A 16,357-nucleotide genomic window follows, 5' to 3' on the forward strand; every position below is an offset into this window, starting at 1 on the left:
ATCATCACATAAGCATCCAAATTCTCTGTTAACTACTCTGCTTCTTTCTTAATTGCATGCCTTTACGTTTTCCAATTACTCCAGAGCGTTGTGAAGTCCAAGAGTCAAAATCAATTAAAACATATCGATGTACTCATTTATAAAATGCACAGCATGTGTTTATCTCACCAAGTTTTCAAACGTTATCCTTTTTTAAAGAATCAGTTTTAGGTCTACACTTGGGACAGGAGGCAGCAAAGTGTGAAATGAAGCTTCAGTATTTTATGTTTGCTGATTCCTTTCTTGACGCCATAATATTTGCAACCAGTTCTTTTCATACACCTGTTGTATGCATTCTGACCCAGGTCTTCTGCCCTCTGGTGGATCTCCGGTGCACTACAGGCAGTACAGAGCCCATTAATATTGGCTTTATATTAATATGATTACATGTTGTTAAAATCATTAACCCTGATATACTGTTTATGTCATATTTTGTAAGGTTTAATTTTGTGTCCAGCCTTTATGATAATCACGTGTCAGATTAATAGTGATATATGCCTGCATGCTATTCCTGCCATCCATGCTACACTCAGACTTTATTCAAACAGTCCCAAAGTAACATCAGTAGACGGGTTGGTTGACGTCAGTAAACTAACATTAGCCGTTGGTCTTACCAGTAAACAATAATAATAATGCAAGTTGCAACACAAAGTGATTTACAGAGCAGGACAAGATCCATAGAAATAACAATGAGTCAAAATAAAGACGAGGAGTATCATTAAAAACAGGTTGTCTTTAATGATGTTTATTATTTCAATTCTTGATACAAATGCAAAACACGTGTACTGATCACACATGATCCTTCTAACATGTCCTTCCTAATTTAAAATGCATCGTAACACTGAAAGAGGAATCTGTAACTGTAATCTGATAACGCCTTTTTTGTGAAACTAACAGATTTTGTATCTCAATTACGTCACGCCGTTACTCCTCGAGCCCGGCTACCGTCACGCAGCGGCACACACGATGTTGGCAGGGACGTCTTATGAAATATGATACAGCAGCCACATTGTATTGCATTTCATGATGAAATTAAAGAATATCATAGTTCAAATATATACAGAGCGGAAATTGAGGGGACATTTCAGAATGGGGGGACGTTTTCTGTCCCACCTATAACGTTTCAAACAATCCACGGCCTGAAATCCCTAAACCCTTCACGTGTTACAGACACACTGTATTCCTGCAGTTAGACAAGATGTAAATACAGGTGTAGAAAAAGTGGTGTCCAGATATTATTGAGAATATCAAATAGCTATCGAACAAATCAGTTGGAATGTTCAAAACCTTGCAAATGAAATGATCAGTATTTGTTATCGGTACTACAAGAGACATACATGTACATATTTTCTTAATTGCTAACTCACTGAAATGAGACTAGATCTCAATCACTGGACCTGAGACAAACCTCAGCTCCAGCCTCCCACTCTGAACACGTTCTGATATCCACACAGTTTACACTTGTCTCTGTCCTCACCAGCACACGGATCTGTGGATAAGACAGGAAGTCACCTGCGCATACAGAGAGGGGACAGGCCAGTTATCTAACACAGGAAGTAACTCAATGTGGACCAGAAGAGTGGTCAGAGTATTAAAGTGCTTTACTGAAAAGACTATAACATCTCTAATGTATTTTATCACAAAGCCTACCAACGATTGTAAGCTTTGAAGCAACCGTGGGAAAACGTTGATATGATTTAAGCGTGTGCCATTTGGTGCAAGTTATGAGTTCAATAAATGCTCTGAAATGTTGGAAGCATTGCTTTCTAATCGGGCTTTGGTTCTGGTTGACCTTTTCTCAGCATCAGTGATCAGTTCACGTCAACAGGTTCATCCAGAAGCTGGTTCAGCTGGAGACTTATGGAGATAAACAGGGGAAATACTTCAGTTAGAAAACCAACACTTTGAAGATATCAAATAATGTGACGCTAAAAGGATTGAAAGGTCTGTAACATCTCAGTTACTCATTCAGATGTGTAAAATAACTACAGCTGTGTCATATGCATATCCTGTTGTGTTGTGTAGTTAATATACCACATTTTATGAGGCATTCATTCAGTGGTAGTTTTCTATGAAGGTAGGGGTGCGACTCCTCTGGTTAAACTCAAACAGAGGGAAACATTAGAACCCACATAGACTGAAGACAGCTGTCCCAAGGATGTCATTGAGTTTTTAATAAATAATGAATAAATATTGTTTGTAGAATGTTTGTTGTTCTTTGAGGACATGCTCTTTTAACATCCGATGTAAGGTAATATCTGGAGGACGGAGGATCTGGTTTCAGGACTCACAGCTCTTCTGGATCTCGGCTCTGAGCGTCTCTCCTCTGATCCTGTAGGGATGAACACAGCCCATCAGTTTGGATCCAGTTTAAAATAACAGTTTGTCCTTTGAGTCAGCTTCAGAGCCCTGACTGATCTAAGGCTTTACATCCCATCATATCTTCTCTGCTAACACTACGACTGACTGCCTCAGCTCTCAGCTTACAGGAAATAGCTGGTCAGTAATCTAGAAACTAAAAACCTGACAGGAAACAGGTGAGTTGTCAGTCAGACAACTCACCTGTTTCTTTCAAAGCAGCGTACAGTCGGAGTTTGGATTCTGTAAATCTGTTCAAAATGTTCCTACCTTTGTGGCTTTGCATTGTCAGCCAGCACTGACTGGGGGATTCCAAAGCTCTCCCAGGCCAGCGAAGAGATTTAAAGACGTCTCTTTTCCAATGTAAGATTTTTGGGGCCAAAATAACGTTTGGCCAAAACGGACATTACAAATATGGGCTTCAACGGCCGGCTCAAGGGGGTTTGATTGACAGCCGACAGCCTGTTTTAAAGATGGCTACCCGCTAAACTTTAAGAAGAATTACTGACGGTTCCGAAGGTTCAAAGATGACTAAGTTACTTACAAGCACTTCGAGTTCTGGAGAAATATAAAAGCCCGGTGTCAGTAGCTATAGTCACTGTAAAATAAAAGTATGTTCAAAGTAAACGGACAGTAAAGAGGCTGCTAATACACTTTAGCTAAACTCGATAACCGTTAACTGACCAACGGTTAAACTGTGACCCGAATCAAAGATTTAAATCAATATTAACACATTTTTAAAACGACAATATTGACTCCGATATCTCAGAGCATATCAATAATCACTCTGAATGTCTATACAATCACTTTCCCTTTTTTAAATCGACTTTATATTAATATTTATACAAGTGTCTCTCACTCACCTGAGGACTCTACAGTCGGTACGACGCTGAGGTTAGCTGAAGTTAGCATCCGATTCAGAGCTTCCGGTCCGGCAGTTAAGGGGAAAGTTAAGGGATATTTAATTTACAGCGCGACCAATCCTCCGTTCTTTGAACCTCTTAAATCGCTGCATAGCCGATTTATTTGGACCAGACTATCCAAGAGAGTCTAAACATTCTTCATAAGGTTTTGGATTTGTGAAACCTTTATTCTATATGTGAAAATGCAAAAACAAAAAAAGGGAGATTTCACTGCTTTTTTCACATCTAGACCACATTAGACCTGGTCCTGATCTAAAACCACTATACCTAGACTCTTCAAATCTGGACCAAATTATCCCAGAAAGTCTCAGCATTCTTTATAACACAGTTTTGGATTTGTGAAAGCTTTATTCTATTTGTGAAAATGCAAAAAACGTGAGATTTCAGAGTTGTAAAGAGTAGGATGTTTGAGGAAGATTTGAGTTTTTCCATCATTTTTATCCCAACGGCCGGAACATCCTTCATCTCAGGAAAAAAGCCCTAGCTTGTTGAGAAAGTACCAAAATACTAAGACACCCAGAAAATCACAAGTTTGGGATGTTTTATTTCAGTAAACCAAAACATGTGAGGGACAAATCATCTTTGTCTAAGCGTTTCATCCGACGCACAAACAAGTAAAAACTGTCCGTCATTCTTCCCTGATGGAGAAGGTAATCCATTTCAAACCACAGAGTTGGGACAGGATGTTTGTGTGTTATTACTGTTTGTATGTTTTCATTTGCGCTGTTGCACAACAAAATCTCATTGTATATTTCTGTATAATGACAATAAAGGCTTTCTATTCTATGTTTTAGGATTTGAAAAAGGGGTCCCCCAATGACTAAAAGCACACTAACATTTACCCGTGTCTGTCCCTGCAGATGGTCTCAGCCCTGATAAGCAGAGCGGAAAGCTCTGTATTTTAGAGATTTTTGGTAGAAACTCTGAACTCAGTGTCAATAGAGGTAATTTCTCTAGCAAATATAACCTTTCTACAAAGTTCAGTGCATAACAAAGTGGAATGTAATCAGCCTAACCAAAATGCAAGCTTTTATCAAAGTTTGAATTGGTAACGCTATTATTTTTGAAAGTGAGTTTGGAAAAACCCTTCACACATTACATCTAAAACTAGAAGCATGGCAAGATGCCACTAGAGGTAAAAAAGAAAAAACTACTCCTGCTCTTTAAACCCTTCCTGTTGCTGCTGAATGTATTCATCTTTGGATACTCAAACTCTGATTTAATTAGAGCACGCTAATCCAAAGCTGTTCGTGTTTCCTACCATTTCCTGAGGATTTTCTGCAGGTCACTGATTTTGCTCCAAACGGTCACGCTTTGTTTCTTGTAGTTTCAGAAATGTTTCTTCAGCCTGGTGAACATCCTTCTCCTCCCTCTTGAACTTTGTCTTTATTTTCTACCTGTCAGAAGCCGATTGGTCGACCCAGTCCCACACGTGTACAGAGCCGTCCGAGGCTGCAGACAGCAGCGTCCGCGGCCGCTCGGGATGCCACGCGTGGGACGTGATGAACACGTCGCCCTCTTCAGGCAGCGATGAAACTGCATGGCCGCGATGCCCAAACAGCGGCTGGACTTCCTGCAGCTCCACCCCCCACACCGACGTGTTGTAGATCTGCACCACTCCACTGAAGCCTGTGGAGAGGGGGGGACTGTAAAAACAACTAACCGCCAACTTTCTCTCACCAGGGCTGCAGTGCAGAGACCGTACGGTGCTAATGCAACGGATTGAGGGACGAGGCATGTCTCCTGCTTTAGTTTGGAATAAACAAATCAGAGATAACACATTCACCAGTTCTACTCTACTCTCCTGGGACATGTCTCCATGCTTTAATGTTCAGAAAGCTCTTTATGTTTCTCATACTGCCTGTGCTGCAGCACCTCTTTTCACCCTCCGTCTGAAACCAGAGCCCAGTCTGCTCTGATTGGTTAGCTGGCCGGCTCTGTTGTGATTGCTCAAACGCTTAGAGATGTCCCGCCCCTTAGCCTATTACACACTTTAGAATTGTATCCTTTGCAGACCATTCACATGCACAAAAACCTATAGAACACAGGAAAGGGAAACCCCCGGAAAGCACAATAGGGCCCCTTTAACTGGATTCCCCACAGAACATCTCCTTAAACACTGGATATCTGTTGAACTCACCCGACACTGCGATGCAGCCGGGCAGCGCCGGAGCCCACGACACCGTGACATCATCCGGGTTGCAGCGACGAGATTGGACGGACAGCTGAGCCTGGCTCACCGCTGCTCCCAGGTTCCTCAGGTCTGAAATCACGGCACGCCCAGACGAGGACAGTCTGACGACGCTGCCGCTGGACACCCCTGCCGCGGCGTCCGTCCACCAGAGGACGGACTCCCCTGGAGACGCTGGTGCAGGTGAGAGCTGAGGGGAGGCGGACGTCCGAGTGTCGGTGAGGTAAATGTTCCCGTTGCAGCAGCCGGCGAGGAAGACGTCGTCGCTCACAAACTGCAGAGAGCTCAGAGGATCGGAGGAGGTAATCTCTGTAGGGACAAACAATAAAGACTCTTTTTTTTTTTGGACACCAACACTGTCTTTATTGTCCAGGTGATGTTCTGTGGTGAGACGACCATGTGTTACTGCTTATACTACAGTCAGTCATTAACTAGAAACAGAACAAATAATAAGGAAAAATAAAGGTCAGATTATTCTATTAAATGTAACTAAAGATTGAAAATGTCCGTGGTCCTTTTTTCAGTCCAAAACCAAAATATTTATCACAGAACAAAACCAGGTGAGACGGAATCTGTCCTGAGGTCAGTCTACCGGACGGTGTTACCTGGTGTGTAGAGGATCTGTCCTGAGGTCAGTCTACCGGACGGTGTTACCTGGTGTTTAGAGGATCTGTCCTGAGGTCAGTCTACCGGACGGTGTTACCTGGTGTTTAGAGGATCTGTCCTGAGGTCAGTCTACCGGACGGTGTTACCTGGTGTGTAGAGGATCTGTCCTGAGGTCAGTCTACCAGACGGTGTTACCTGGTGTGTAGAGGATCTGTCCTGAGGTCAGTCTACCAGACGGTGTTACCTGGTGTGTAGAGGATCTGTCCTGAGGTCAGTCTACCGGACGGTGTTACCTGGTGTTTAGAGGATCTGTCCTGAGGTCAGTCTACCGGACGGTGTTACCTGGTGTTTAGAGGATCTGTCCTGAGGTCAGTCTACCGGACGGTGTTACCTGGTGTGTAGAGGATCTGTCCTGAGGTCAGTCTACCAGACGGTGTTACCTGGTGTGTAGAGGATCTGTCCTGAGGTCAGTCTACCGGACGGTGTTACCTGGTGTTTAGAGGATCTGTCCTGAGGTCAGTCTACCGGACGGTGTTACCTGGTGTTTAGAGGATCTGTCCTGAGGTCAGTCTACCGGACGGTGTTACCTGGTGTGTAGAGGATCTGTCCTGAGGTCAGGTGTGTCAGCTGGATGTCGTCGCTCTGAGCTCCATGAAGAACTTGTGTCGAGCATCGTGCTGCGATCCTGCTGCCTCCCTCTGAATCAGTCCTCCTCCTCTTCCTCCCCGCAACACTTCCTGTTCTTCTGATCACGTCTGTCATTGGACGATAGGATGCAGCAAGACAACCAATCACATTTTGTAAAAACCAGACACAGTTTTAGAGTTACCTTGATTTTTATTCTTTAAAAATGAAGAAAAAAGCAAAAGTTCTTTTTAGTTTTTTGGTTTTATTAATCATTTTTTGGTCACTTTCACTAAAAAGTACTTATATAGTCCTGTATCACGTCTTTACGATCCTTCAAAGCGCTTTACATTAACAAACAATATATCAGACTATTTATAATGTGTACTTTTACTATATTCTGATGCTCATTGTTTTGTACTTTTACTTAAGTAAGACTTTGAATGCTGTATTTCTGTCTGTCTTTCCACCACTGGAAATTAGGTAAGACGTTATGTTTGTCTTTCCTTGTGGATTTTCTGACGAACTTTGACGTTTGTGTTATTAACTCACCGCTGTCGTCTCCTCCGACGGTCCACACCTGCAGGTCGGAGGTCAGCCCATCGTTGGTAACAACACACCTGCAGGAGCAACAACAGGACATTTCATATTGAACTAAAAGCACAAGAAACTCTGTGCTGGATTCCAGCCTAAACAAGATCTGACTTTAAAGAGTCCTCTCCTGCTGATGTTCAGGTGTATATCAGTATGTAGAGTCTCTACTTTAAAGAGTCCTCTCCTGCTGATGTTCAGGTGTATATCAGTATGTAGAGTCTCTACTTTAAAGAGTCCTCTCCTGCTGATGTTCAGGTGTATATCAGTATGTAGAGTCTCTACTTTAAAGAGTCCTCTCCTGCTGATGTTCAGGTGTATATCAGTATGTAGAGTCTCTACTTTAAAGAGTCCTCTCCTGCTGATGTTCAGGTGTATATCAGTATGTAGTGTCTCTACTTTAAAGAGTCCTCTCCTGCTGATGTTCAGGTGTATATCAGTCTGTAGTGTCTCTACTTTAAAGAGTCCTCTCCTGCTGATGTTCAGGTGTATATCAGTATGTAGCGTCTCTACTTTAAAGAGTCCTCTCCTGCTGATGTTCAGGTGTATATCAGTATGTAGTGTCTCTACTTTAAAGAGTCCTCTCCTGCTGATGTTCAGGTGTATATCAGTATGTAGCGTCTCTACTTTAAAGAGTCCTCTCCTGCTGATGTTCAGGTGTATATCAGTATGTAGAGTCTCTACTTTAAAGAGTCCTCTCCTGCTGATGTTCAGGTGTATATCAGTATGTAGCGTCTCTACTTTAAAGAGTCCTCTCCTGCTGATGTTCAGGTGTATATCAGTATGTAGTGTCTCTACTTTAAAGAGTCCTCTCCTGCTGATGTTCAGGTGTATATCAGTATGTAGTGTCTCTACTTTAAAGAGTCCTCTCCTGCTGATGTTCAGGTGTATATCAGTATGTAGTGTCTCTACTTTAAAGAGTCCTGCTGATGTTCAGGTGTATATCAGTATGTAGTGTCTCTACTTTAAAGAGTCCTCTCCTGCTGATGTTCAGGTGTATATCAGTATGTAGAGTCTCTACTTTAAAGAGTCCTCTCCTGCTGATGTTCAGGTGTATATCGTATGTAGTGTCTCTACTTTAAAGAGTCCTCTCCTGCTGATGTTCAGGTGTATATCAGTATGTAGAGTCTCTACTTTAAAGAGTCCCTCTCCTGCTGATGTTCAGGTGTATATCAGTATGTAGTGTCTCTACTTAAGAGTCCCTCTCCTGCTGATGTTCAGGTGTATATCATTTTATTAAAGAGTCCTCTCCTGCTGATGTTCAGGTGAATATCAGTCTGTAGTACAAAAACCTATAGAACTTTACAGGAAAGGAAAAACCAGTAGGTCTCTTCTTTAAAGGGCCTGAGCAAAACTGAGAATATAAAATGTTTTGGGCGATTTTGTTTTTGTTAAACTGTGATGGAGAATTGTCATATAATAAATGTTGGAAATATTTGATGATTAATGACTATTTGAGTTATTTAAGAGTAGACTCACCTTGTTCCTGGGACGTGTCTGAGGCAGCGAACAGGACCGTCCGTGAACCCCCCATGGACTACTTTAAAATCCCGTTCTGCACAGAGACCCTGAATGCACCACAGACATAGCAGAGATCAAGTGTTACATTTGGACGTTGCTTTTTTACCAATAAATCTCCAAACGTTTCGGTTTTCACCTTATTTTCATCCGCGAAGAGTTTCAGAGGCAGCTGTAGCTCAAGAATTTCATTTTTAGACGAACTGTATCCCGCGACACACACAGCTGGACAGAAAGATGACAAGGACTGAATATGAGTTTAAATGCACAGCGGGTGATGACATTATTAGAACATATTTTACTGACTCACTCTTCCCTGACGTCCACTCGATGACCTGTGTGGGATGTTCCAGCTGATACACATGGAGATCTTTGTACCTTTACAACACAAACAAAATACATTGGCTCACCATATAACTTCAGAATACTAATACAATATAACGTGTACTTTTACTCCTCTACATGTATTTAATCCCTTTAGTTGCTAGGCAGATTAGGATTACTGATGGTAAATATAATCTCCCTTAAATCAGACTGTAGTTCACCTGCAGTAAATCCAGCAGCTACCCTGCAGTATACAAAGCCATTCAAACTAGCTGCACCTTTACCAGCTCTGAGAACACTTTAATGATCAATCATTATAAAACATATCAGAGATATTATTCTGAAATGGACCAATCAGACAATGACTACTTTTACTGTCACTACTTTAAGTACATTTAGAGGAGAGTACTTTCTACTTTCACTGGAGGAACATTTAGAATACTTTCACTGAGACAGAGTATTCCTACACTCTGGTACTTCTACTTTACTCAAGTACAAGACCTGAGTACTTCTACTTTACTCAAGTACAAGACCTGAGTACTTCTACTTTACTCAAGTACAAGATCTGAGTACTTCTACTTTATTCAAGTACAAGATCTGAGTACTTCTACTTTACTCAAGTACAAGACCTGAGTACTTCTACTTTACTCAAGTACAAGACCTGAGTACTTCTACTTTACTCAAGTACAAGACCTGAGTACTTCTACTTTACTCAAGTACAAGACCTGAGTACTTCTACTTTACTCAAGTACAACATCTGAGTACTTCTACTTTACTCAAGTACAAGACCTGAGTACTTCTACTTTACTCAAGTACAAGACCTGAGTACTTCTACTTTACTCAAGTACAAGACCTGAGTACTTCTACTTTACTCAAGTACAACATCTGAGTACTTCTACTTTACTCAAGTACAAGATCTGAGTACTTCTACTTTACTCAAGTACAAGATCTGAGTACTTCTACTTTACTGAAGTACAAGATCTGAGTACTTCTACTTTACTGAAGTACAAGACCTGAGTACTTCTACTTTACTCAAGTCCAAGATCTGAGTACTTCTACTTTACTGAAGTACAAGACCTGAGTACTTTTACTTTACTCAAGTACAAGATCTGAGTACTTCTACTTTTACTCGAGTACAAGATCTGAGTACTTCTACTTCTACTCGAGTACAGATCAGAGTACTTCTACCTTTACTCGAGTACAGATCTGAGTACTTCTACTTTACCAAAGAACAAGATCTGAGTACTTTTACCTTTACTCGAGTACAGATCTGAGTACTTGTACTTCTACTCGAGTACAGATCTGAGTACTTTTACCTTTACTCGAGTACAGATCTGAGTACTCCCCCTCTCTGGTCCTGTTACAGTAAGACTTTCAACGCTTAATAGGAAAGATGTTCTCACGTCTTCAGGGACTCGATGAACCAGTCATCTAGGACATCATTAAAGTCTTCTCCCCTCTCAGCCATGTCTTCAGGTGTGAGCATCTTCGTATTATACATCCATGTCAAGCGTGGGTCTGTTGTTGTTTGACTTCCTGCAGCTTTTGTTCTGGACTTTATTGCTGGTGTGTTTAACAGAGGAAAACGCAACCCTGCCCCCTGCTGGACAGACGCGGCAACACATCGTTTTCACTTGGTTATTAAATGCTGATTATTAGCAATGGATGAGTTTCTAAGAGAGTATTATAATATATTCTGTTTAGTTTATAGTTTAGATACTCCTTTTTGAGAATAATGACATATTGTTTTTAAATTGTAATCGGGAATTAAAAACTGTACCGCAAATTCTTAGGAACACTATTTTTACTCCTGGAAGAGTGGCACTGCTCTGTTGCAAGATATGGATTATAAAGTTCAACAAAACATGAGCATTAACAAATGTTTAACGTCTGACAGTAACAGTAAACAACAACAATAACAGGAGGAAGATATTACATGAATAGCTCGCAACTTGCCCAGAAATGTTTGCTTTATTTATATTTTCATTCAGTTAATGTAATATCCACAACGTTCATGTCCATCAACACACTGATTTATTTTGGCATGTCTATTTTTAATAATAATAATGATAAAAATACATTTTAAAAACCCAGTTATGGTTTCATAGATGTTTATAAATGGCTCAGACAACATGAACAAACTCAATAATGGAAACCAGCCTTTAAGATCAGGACTGTAAACATGTTGAACACAGTGCAGGGGAACAGGGTAAAGGCTGTCACCAACAGATATCCCCGGGATACCCCCTCACTTCCTTACTGACATTAACACTATCACTTTTTATATTACACGTTTTCTGACATGTTATATTTAAATATGCAAATGAGGCACCATCTGATGTTAGCACTGCTCCTAGTACTAGGATGGGTTAAATGCAGAGGACCAATTTCACTGTGTGTGCTCTGCTGTGTGCATGCATGTGACTAATAAAGAGGGTTCCATCCTCCCATTCTATTCTTTTGGTGAATTTAGAGGGAATGTTGAGACACAGACAGACAGTTAGTGGGATAAACTCCTGGATGTGGATTCTGAAGGTTTTCTTCCCACGAGTCTGAGAGAAGACGATGTTACGGAAGCAGAAGAGTCGTTAATTGACCTGTGCATGAGCCAACCCTGTTCGTCTGTCATGTCTGTTCCTCGGTTTTCTCTGTTTGTCCTCGGGCAGCAGACGCTCCAGCTCCTCAGATGTGGTTTTCCTCCTCCTCCTCCTCCTCCTCCTCCTCCTCCTCCTCCTCCTCCTCCTGTCCACACTCCCATCACTTTTCCTCTCAGAGACGCCAACAGCAGACATGGCTGGATGTAACGCCTGACATAATGAAGCATGATGTAATGGCCGTGGGACCATTCATAATCTGACTTGGATTCTGATATGGGGTTCAAGCTTCCCCAAAAGTGTTCTTGTGCAGATTTCTCAGTCTGAGGATGAAGATAGTAAAAGACAGTAATCAGCAGATGAGCCGCAGAAGTTTCTCCGTCCAAAACGTCTGCGTTCTTCCGGAGAGGGATTCTAAGTGTCTCAGTCGTTGTGTTTGCCGCAGACCCATCTGAGCCGAGGATGATCCCTGAGATCTGCAGCTTCCGAGGCAGACATCCAGCTGCACTGACAGGCGTACGACCTCTGACCTCTCCTCTTCCGCAGCCGTGATCCCAGCTTCTGACGCTCCGGCATGTTGTTCCTACACACACACCACACACCACACACCACACACACACACACACACACACACACACACACACACACACACTGTCATAAAACACACGTTTTCCACACACCCTTTGGTCCCACGTACAGATCCTACAAACAATGATCATAATAATAATATAGAATCTCACCTGAGGAACAGGTAATCGCAGGACGGGTCCCACTCGCAGTCATCGAACATCAGCACCCGGAAGTCACATGACGTACACCTCAGCTGGTCACATGACCTGTAGGATGCACGCTGCCGGTCAGTGATTCTTTTTAAAGATATTATAAAAAGTCATCGTTATTTTCCGATTAAAACAAAGGAGAGTATGTTGGGGGTATCTTGAAGCCTCTGGAAAGTGTATGAAATGTATTTAAGTACAACTCTGAGGTACTTTTACTTTAACAGAGTACTTTCACGTATTGCTTTTTAATAATATAGGCCAATATTGTGCTTTCCACTCTACATTTGTCTGACATGTTTTAACCGATTTCACATTTCACCACAATCTCCAGCAGCCAATCATCGTGCTGCAATCATAATGCAGTCTTTCATATTTACGATTCTGAAATGGTACTTTTACTTTTGGTATTCTAAGTTTATTTTGAGGCGAATACTTTTGTACTATTACTTAAATACGAGTTTGAATGCAGGACTTTGAGTTTCACAGAGTATTTTTTACAGTTTAGTACACTTCTTCCTGCTCTGACAACAACAGACGTGACAGATTCCCGCAGAAGGAAATTATTGTTTCACACCTCTTGGATGTCGCTGTTCCGACTCCGTTTGCGACGGAGCTCCCGCCAACGAAAACGGGGCAGCACCTGGAGGAAGAACAAACACTTCGTCTCCAAGAACAGCATTCAGATGTACGAGAATCAAAAGAGCCGACAGAGCAGCTGGTGTTATTCACAGCACAACCTGGAAACTGATTTAGAAATATAAAACATGGTTCCTACCTTCACATCAGAGACAACCAAAGGAAAATAAATGAGCACTTTTTAGCCATAATAACTAACCGAGTCAACTGGACCTTAAATTCTTGAATTGGATTCTTTATTTTAGTGACTGACACTGAGGATTTGGATTTCCAGGGCCACTCAATTCAAATCTTTATTTGTTCCTTGTGCAATAATGTATTTAATGGGGTAACATTCAGCTGGGGCAGTACCCGCTGTAAAGCTGTTGTGTCCCATCACTTTGACTTGTTGTTTATCTACAGTCGGACTCGGACAGAAGCTGCTAGCTCACTCTGTGCTGGTGTGTGGCAGTATTCTATTTCTATTTTATATCTTAAGTATATGTATAGTAGTTGCATAACGTCTGGAAACCTTATTTGTATTTTCTAGGGCCTAATTACTCCATATGTTTTTTATTTCAGAACTTATTCCCTTACTTTCTCCCTCCGGACTGAGATGGAAGCTTCTTCTCGTCTGTTCCTTTAGGAAACGCTTCTGCCTGAATTAAGAAGGTAAAACACAAGATGATTAACAATCATTTAAACATGAAGAGACGTGTAACCACCTGTGTTTGTCACCACACCCAATGCAACCTTCCTTTAGGTACATTTACAAAACCAGGCGTCTGTAGTTTTCATAATACCGCTCGGAGATGAGACAGCTTTTGGAGGAAAGTAATTTGCTGATGTCAAAACTTTGAGATACTAGCACTTTGGATCAGTATTTTCAAAAGGTTTTACAGTGAATATCTAATAAATAGCTTGTTTCTCAATGTTTGCTCGCCTCAAGGCTTCTTTTAATGATCTATTTTCTTCAGGAACTTAAGTTTAATCACAGATACAGCTGTGCCAACAGTGTTATCTTTATCTGAGAAAACCTTTGTGGTTAAACGTTGTCCCTGTGCAGAAAATCAATAATTGGGATGGTGATATTAGTCTTTTAATGTAAGTACATGATCACCTTTCGTGGAGGGGAATCGCTGTAGTCTTCCTCCAGTAATTCCTCCAGGAGGGTGTCAATATCGTCACTGACGCTGCTCATCGACTGTTTAGGTTTAGTGGCACTGAATCAGAGGTCAACAAATAAGTCAATTACTACAGCAAGCCATTTTAAACTTGCACTTAGCTCGTTGCAGTTTGGTTTTCATAACGACATTACGTTAAAATAAAGACAGTGAGAGAAAGCCTTATAGCTAACAACAGCTGACTACATTAGCTTAGTTTACCTCTGTTCATTAGCTTTGTTTACATCTGTTCTCTTAGTTTACCTCTGTTCATTAGCTTAGTTTACCTCTGTTCTCTTAGTTTACCTCTGTTCATTAGCTTAGTTTACCTCTGTTCTCTTAGTTTACCTCTGTTCATTAGCTTAGTTTACCTCTGTTCTCTTAGTTTACCTCTGTTCATTAGCTTAGTTTACCTCTGTTCATTAGCTTAGTTTACCTCTGTTCTCTTAGTTTACCTCTGTTCATTAGCTTTGTTTACCTCTGTTCATTAGCTTAGTTTACCTCTGTTCATTAGCTTAGTTTACCTCTGTTCTCTTAGTTTACATCTGTTCATTAGCTTAGTTTACCTCTGTTCATTAGCTTTGTTTACCTCTGTTCATTAGCTTAGTTTACCTCTGTTCATTAGCTTAGTTTACCTCTGTTCATTAGTTTAGTTTACCTCTGTTCATTAGCTTAGTTTACCTCTGTTCATTAGTTTAGTTTACCTCTGTTCATTAGCTTAGTTTACCTCTGTTCTCTTAGTTTACATCTGTTCATTAGCTTAGTTTACCTCTGTTCTCTTAGTTTACCTCTGTTCATTAGTTTAGTTTACCTCTGTTCATTAGCTTTGTTTACCTCTGTTCATTAGCTTTGTTTACCTCTGTTCATTAGCTTTGTTTACCTCTGTTCATTAGCTTTGTTTACCTCTGTTCATTAGCTTTGTTTACCTCTGTTCATTAGCTTAGTTTACCTCTGTTCATTAGCTTTGTTTACCTCTGTTCATTAGCTTAGTTTACCTCTGTTCTCTTAGTTTACATCTGTTCATTAGCTTAGTTTACCTCTGTTCATTAGCTTTGTTTACCTCTGTTCATTAGCTTTGTTTACCTCTGTTCATTAGCTTTGTTTACCTCTGTTCATTAGCTTAGTTTACCTCTGTTCATTAGCTTTGTTTACCTCTGTTCATTAGCTTAGTTTACCTCTGTTCTCTTAGTTTACCTCTGTTCATTAGCTTTGTTTACCTCTGTTCATTAGCTTTGTTTACCTCTGTTCATTAGCTTAGTTTACCTCTGTTCATTAGCTTAGTTTACCTCTGTTCATTAGCTTAGTTTACCTCTGTTCATTAGCTTAGTTTACCTCTGTTCATTAGCTTAGTTTACCTCGGTTTTCCCTGTTGTTCGCTGTCTTTCCCGGCCCCGTTCGCGTCAACGCGAGCCGAACGTCCGACAGAAACGTTTCTACAGAACTTTTTTTCGACTTCATCCAGCAGTTCGTCCAGGTCGTCGCCAGCATCGTCCATGGCTGTTTGCTTGCTAACCCAGCTAGCAAGCTAAAAGCGGTCGGCGTTGCTAAGTAACTGGAGGAAAGAGCGGAAATGGAGAGACGCCGCCTTCAGAATAAAGGTTGCGGTCGAATTATCGGCTCCTATCGTCTTTTTCTTAAGTATAACTATTCCTTAATGAACTACAATCTCGGTGTATATTTGTATGCACTAAAATCTATTATATCGTATAGTTTAAAACCACAGGAAGTCCTCTTTTTTGTCAGTGCCATTGGCTTAGCACAATGCTAGGTTAGCCCATAAGTTAGCATAATGGCTTTAAGGTACCATCTAAAAGGGGTATAATGCAAAGGTAAACAGGGAATCGTATATATTGAACATGGACCGAAAAATAAAAATGACGTTGTCGGCAGGATTCGAACCTGCGAGGGAAGAGCCCAATGGATTTCTAGTCCATCGCCTTAACCACTACTACCGTTATGCGTGACGTATTTATCACGTGGTTTTAAGTAAACCGTACTAAACATGTTTGAATATCAGTGTTGTTAGGGACAC

At 41.1% G+C, this 16,357-nt stretch overlaps 2 protein-coding genes and 1 long non-coding RNA gene across 3 annotated transcripts; all 3 read right to left on the reverse strand.

Moving 5' to 3' along the window:
- Positions 1-739: 739 nt before the first annotated feature.
- Positions 740-3,253, reverse strand: LOC134862313 (uncharacterized). The gene is made up of 2 exons (XR_010165488.1): positions 2,668-3,253; positions 740-2,371 (listed from the first exon to the last, which is right to left on the reverse strand). It is a non-coding gene; the product is annotated as an uncharacterized LOC134862313 (long non-coding RNA).
- A 594-nt stretch (positions 3,254-3,847) lies between these two features.
- On the reverse strand, positions 3,848-10,722 carry wdr73 (WD repeat domain 73). The gene is made up of 8 exons (XM_063880125.1): positions 10,578-10,722; positions 9,161-9,228; positions 8,990-9,075; positions 8,812-8,900; positions 7,294-7,361; positions 6,705-6,872; positions 5,461-5,820; positions 3,848-4,949 (listed from the first exon to the last, which is right to left on the reverse strand). Exons 1-8 carry the CDS (start codon positions 10,673-10,675, stop codon positions 4,714-4,716), a joined length of 1,173 nt encoding a protein of 390 aa, XP_063736195.1. The 5' UTR covers positions 10,676-10,722; the 3' UTR covers positions 3,848-4,713.
- A 404-nt stretch (positions 10,723-11,126) lies between these two features.
- cfap418 (cilia and flagella associated protein 418) lies at positions 11,127-15,977 on the reverse strand. Its single transcript, XM_063880158.1, has 6 exons — positions 15,681-15,977; positions 14,283-14,385; positions 13,760-13,821; positions 13,122-13,187; positions 12,509-12,604; positions 11,127-12,351 (listed from the first exon to the last, which is right to left on the reverse strand). Exons 1-6 carry the CDS (start codon positions 15,818-15,820, stop codon positions 12,192-12,194), a joined length of 627 nt encoding a protein of 208 aa, XP_063736228.1. The 5' UTR covers positions 15,821-15,977; the 3' UTR covers positions 11,127-12,191.
- Between the last annotated feature and the right edge of the window lie 380 nt (positions 15,978-16,357).

This window comes from Eleginops maclovinus, chromosome 3 (assembly GCF_036324505.1).
Source record: "Eleginops maclovinus isolate JMC-PN-2008 ecotype Puerto Natales chromosome 3, JC_Emac_rtc_rv5, whole genome shotgun sequence".
In the NCBI taxonomy this organism is placed as follows: Eukaryota; Metazoa; Chordata; class Actinopteri; order Perciformes; family Eleginopidae; genus Eleginops; species Eleginops maclovinus.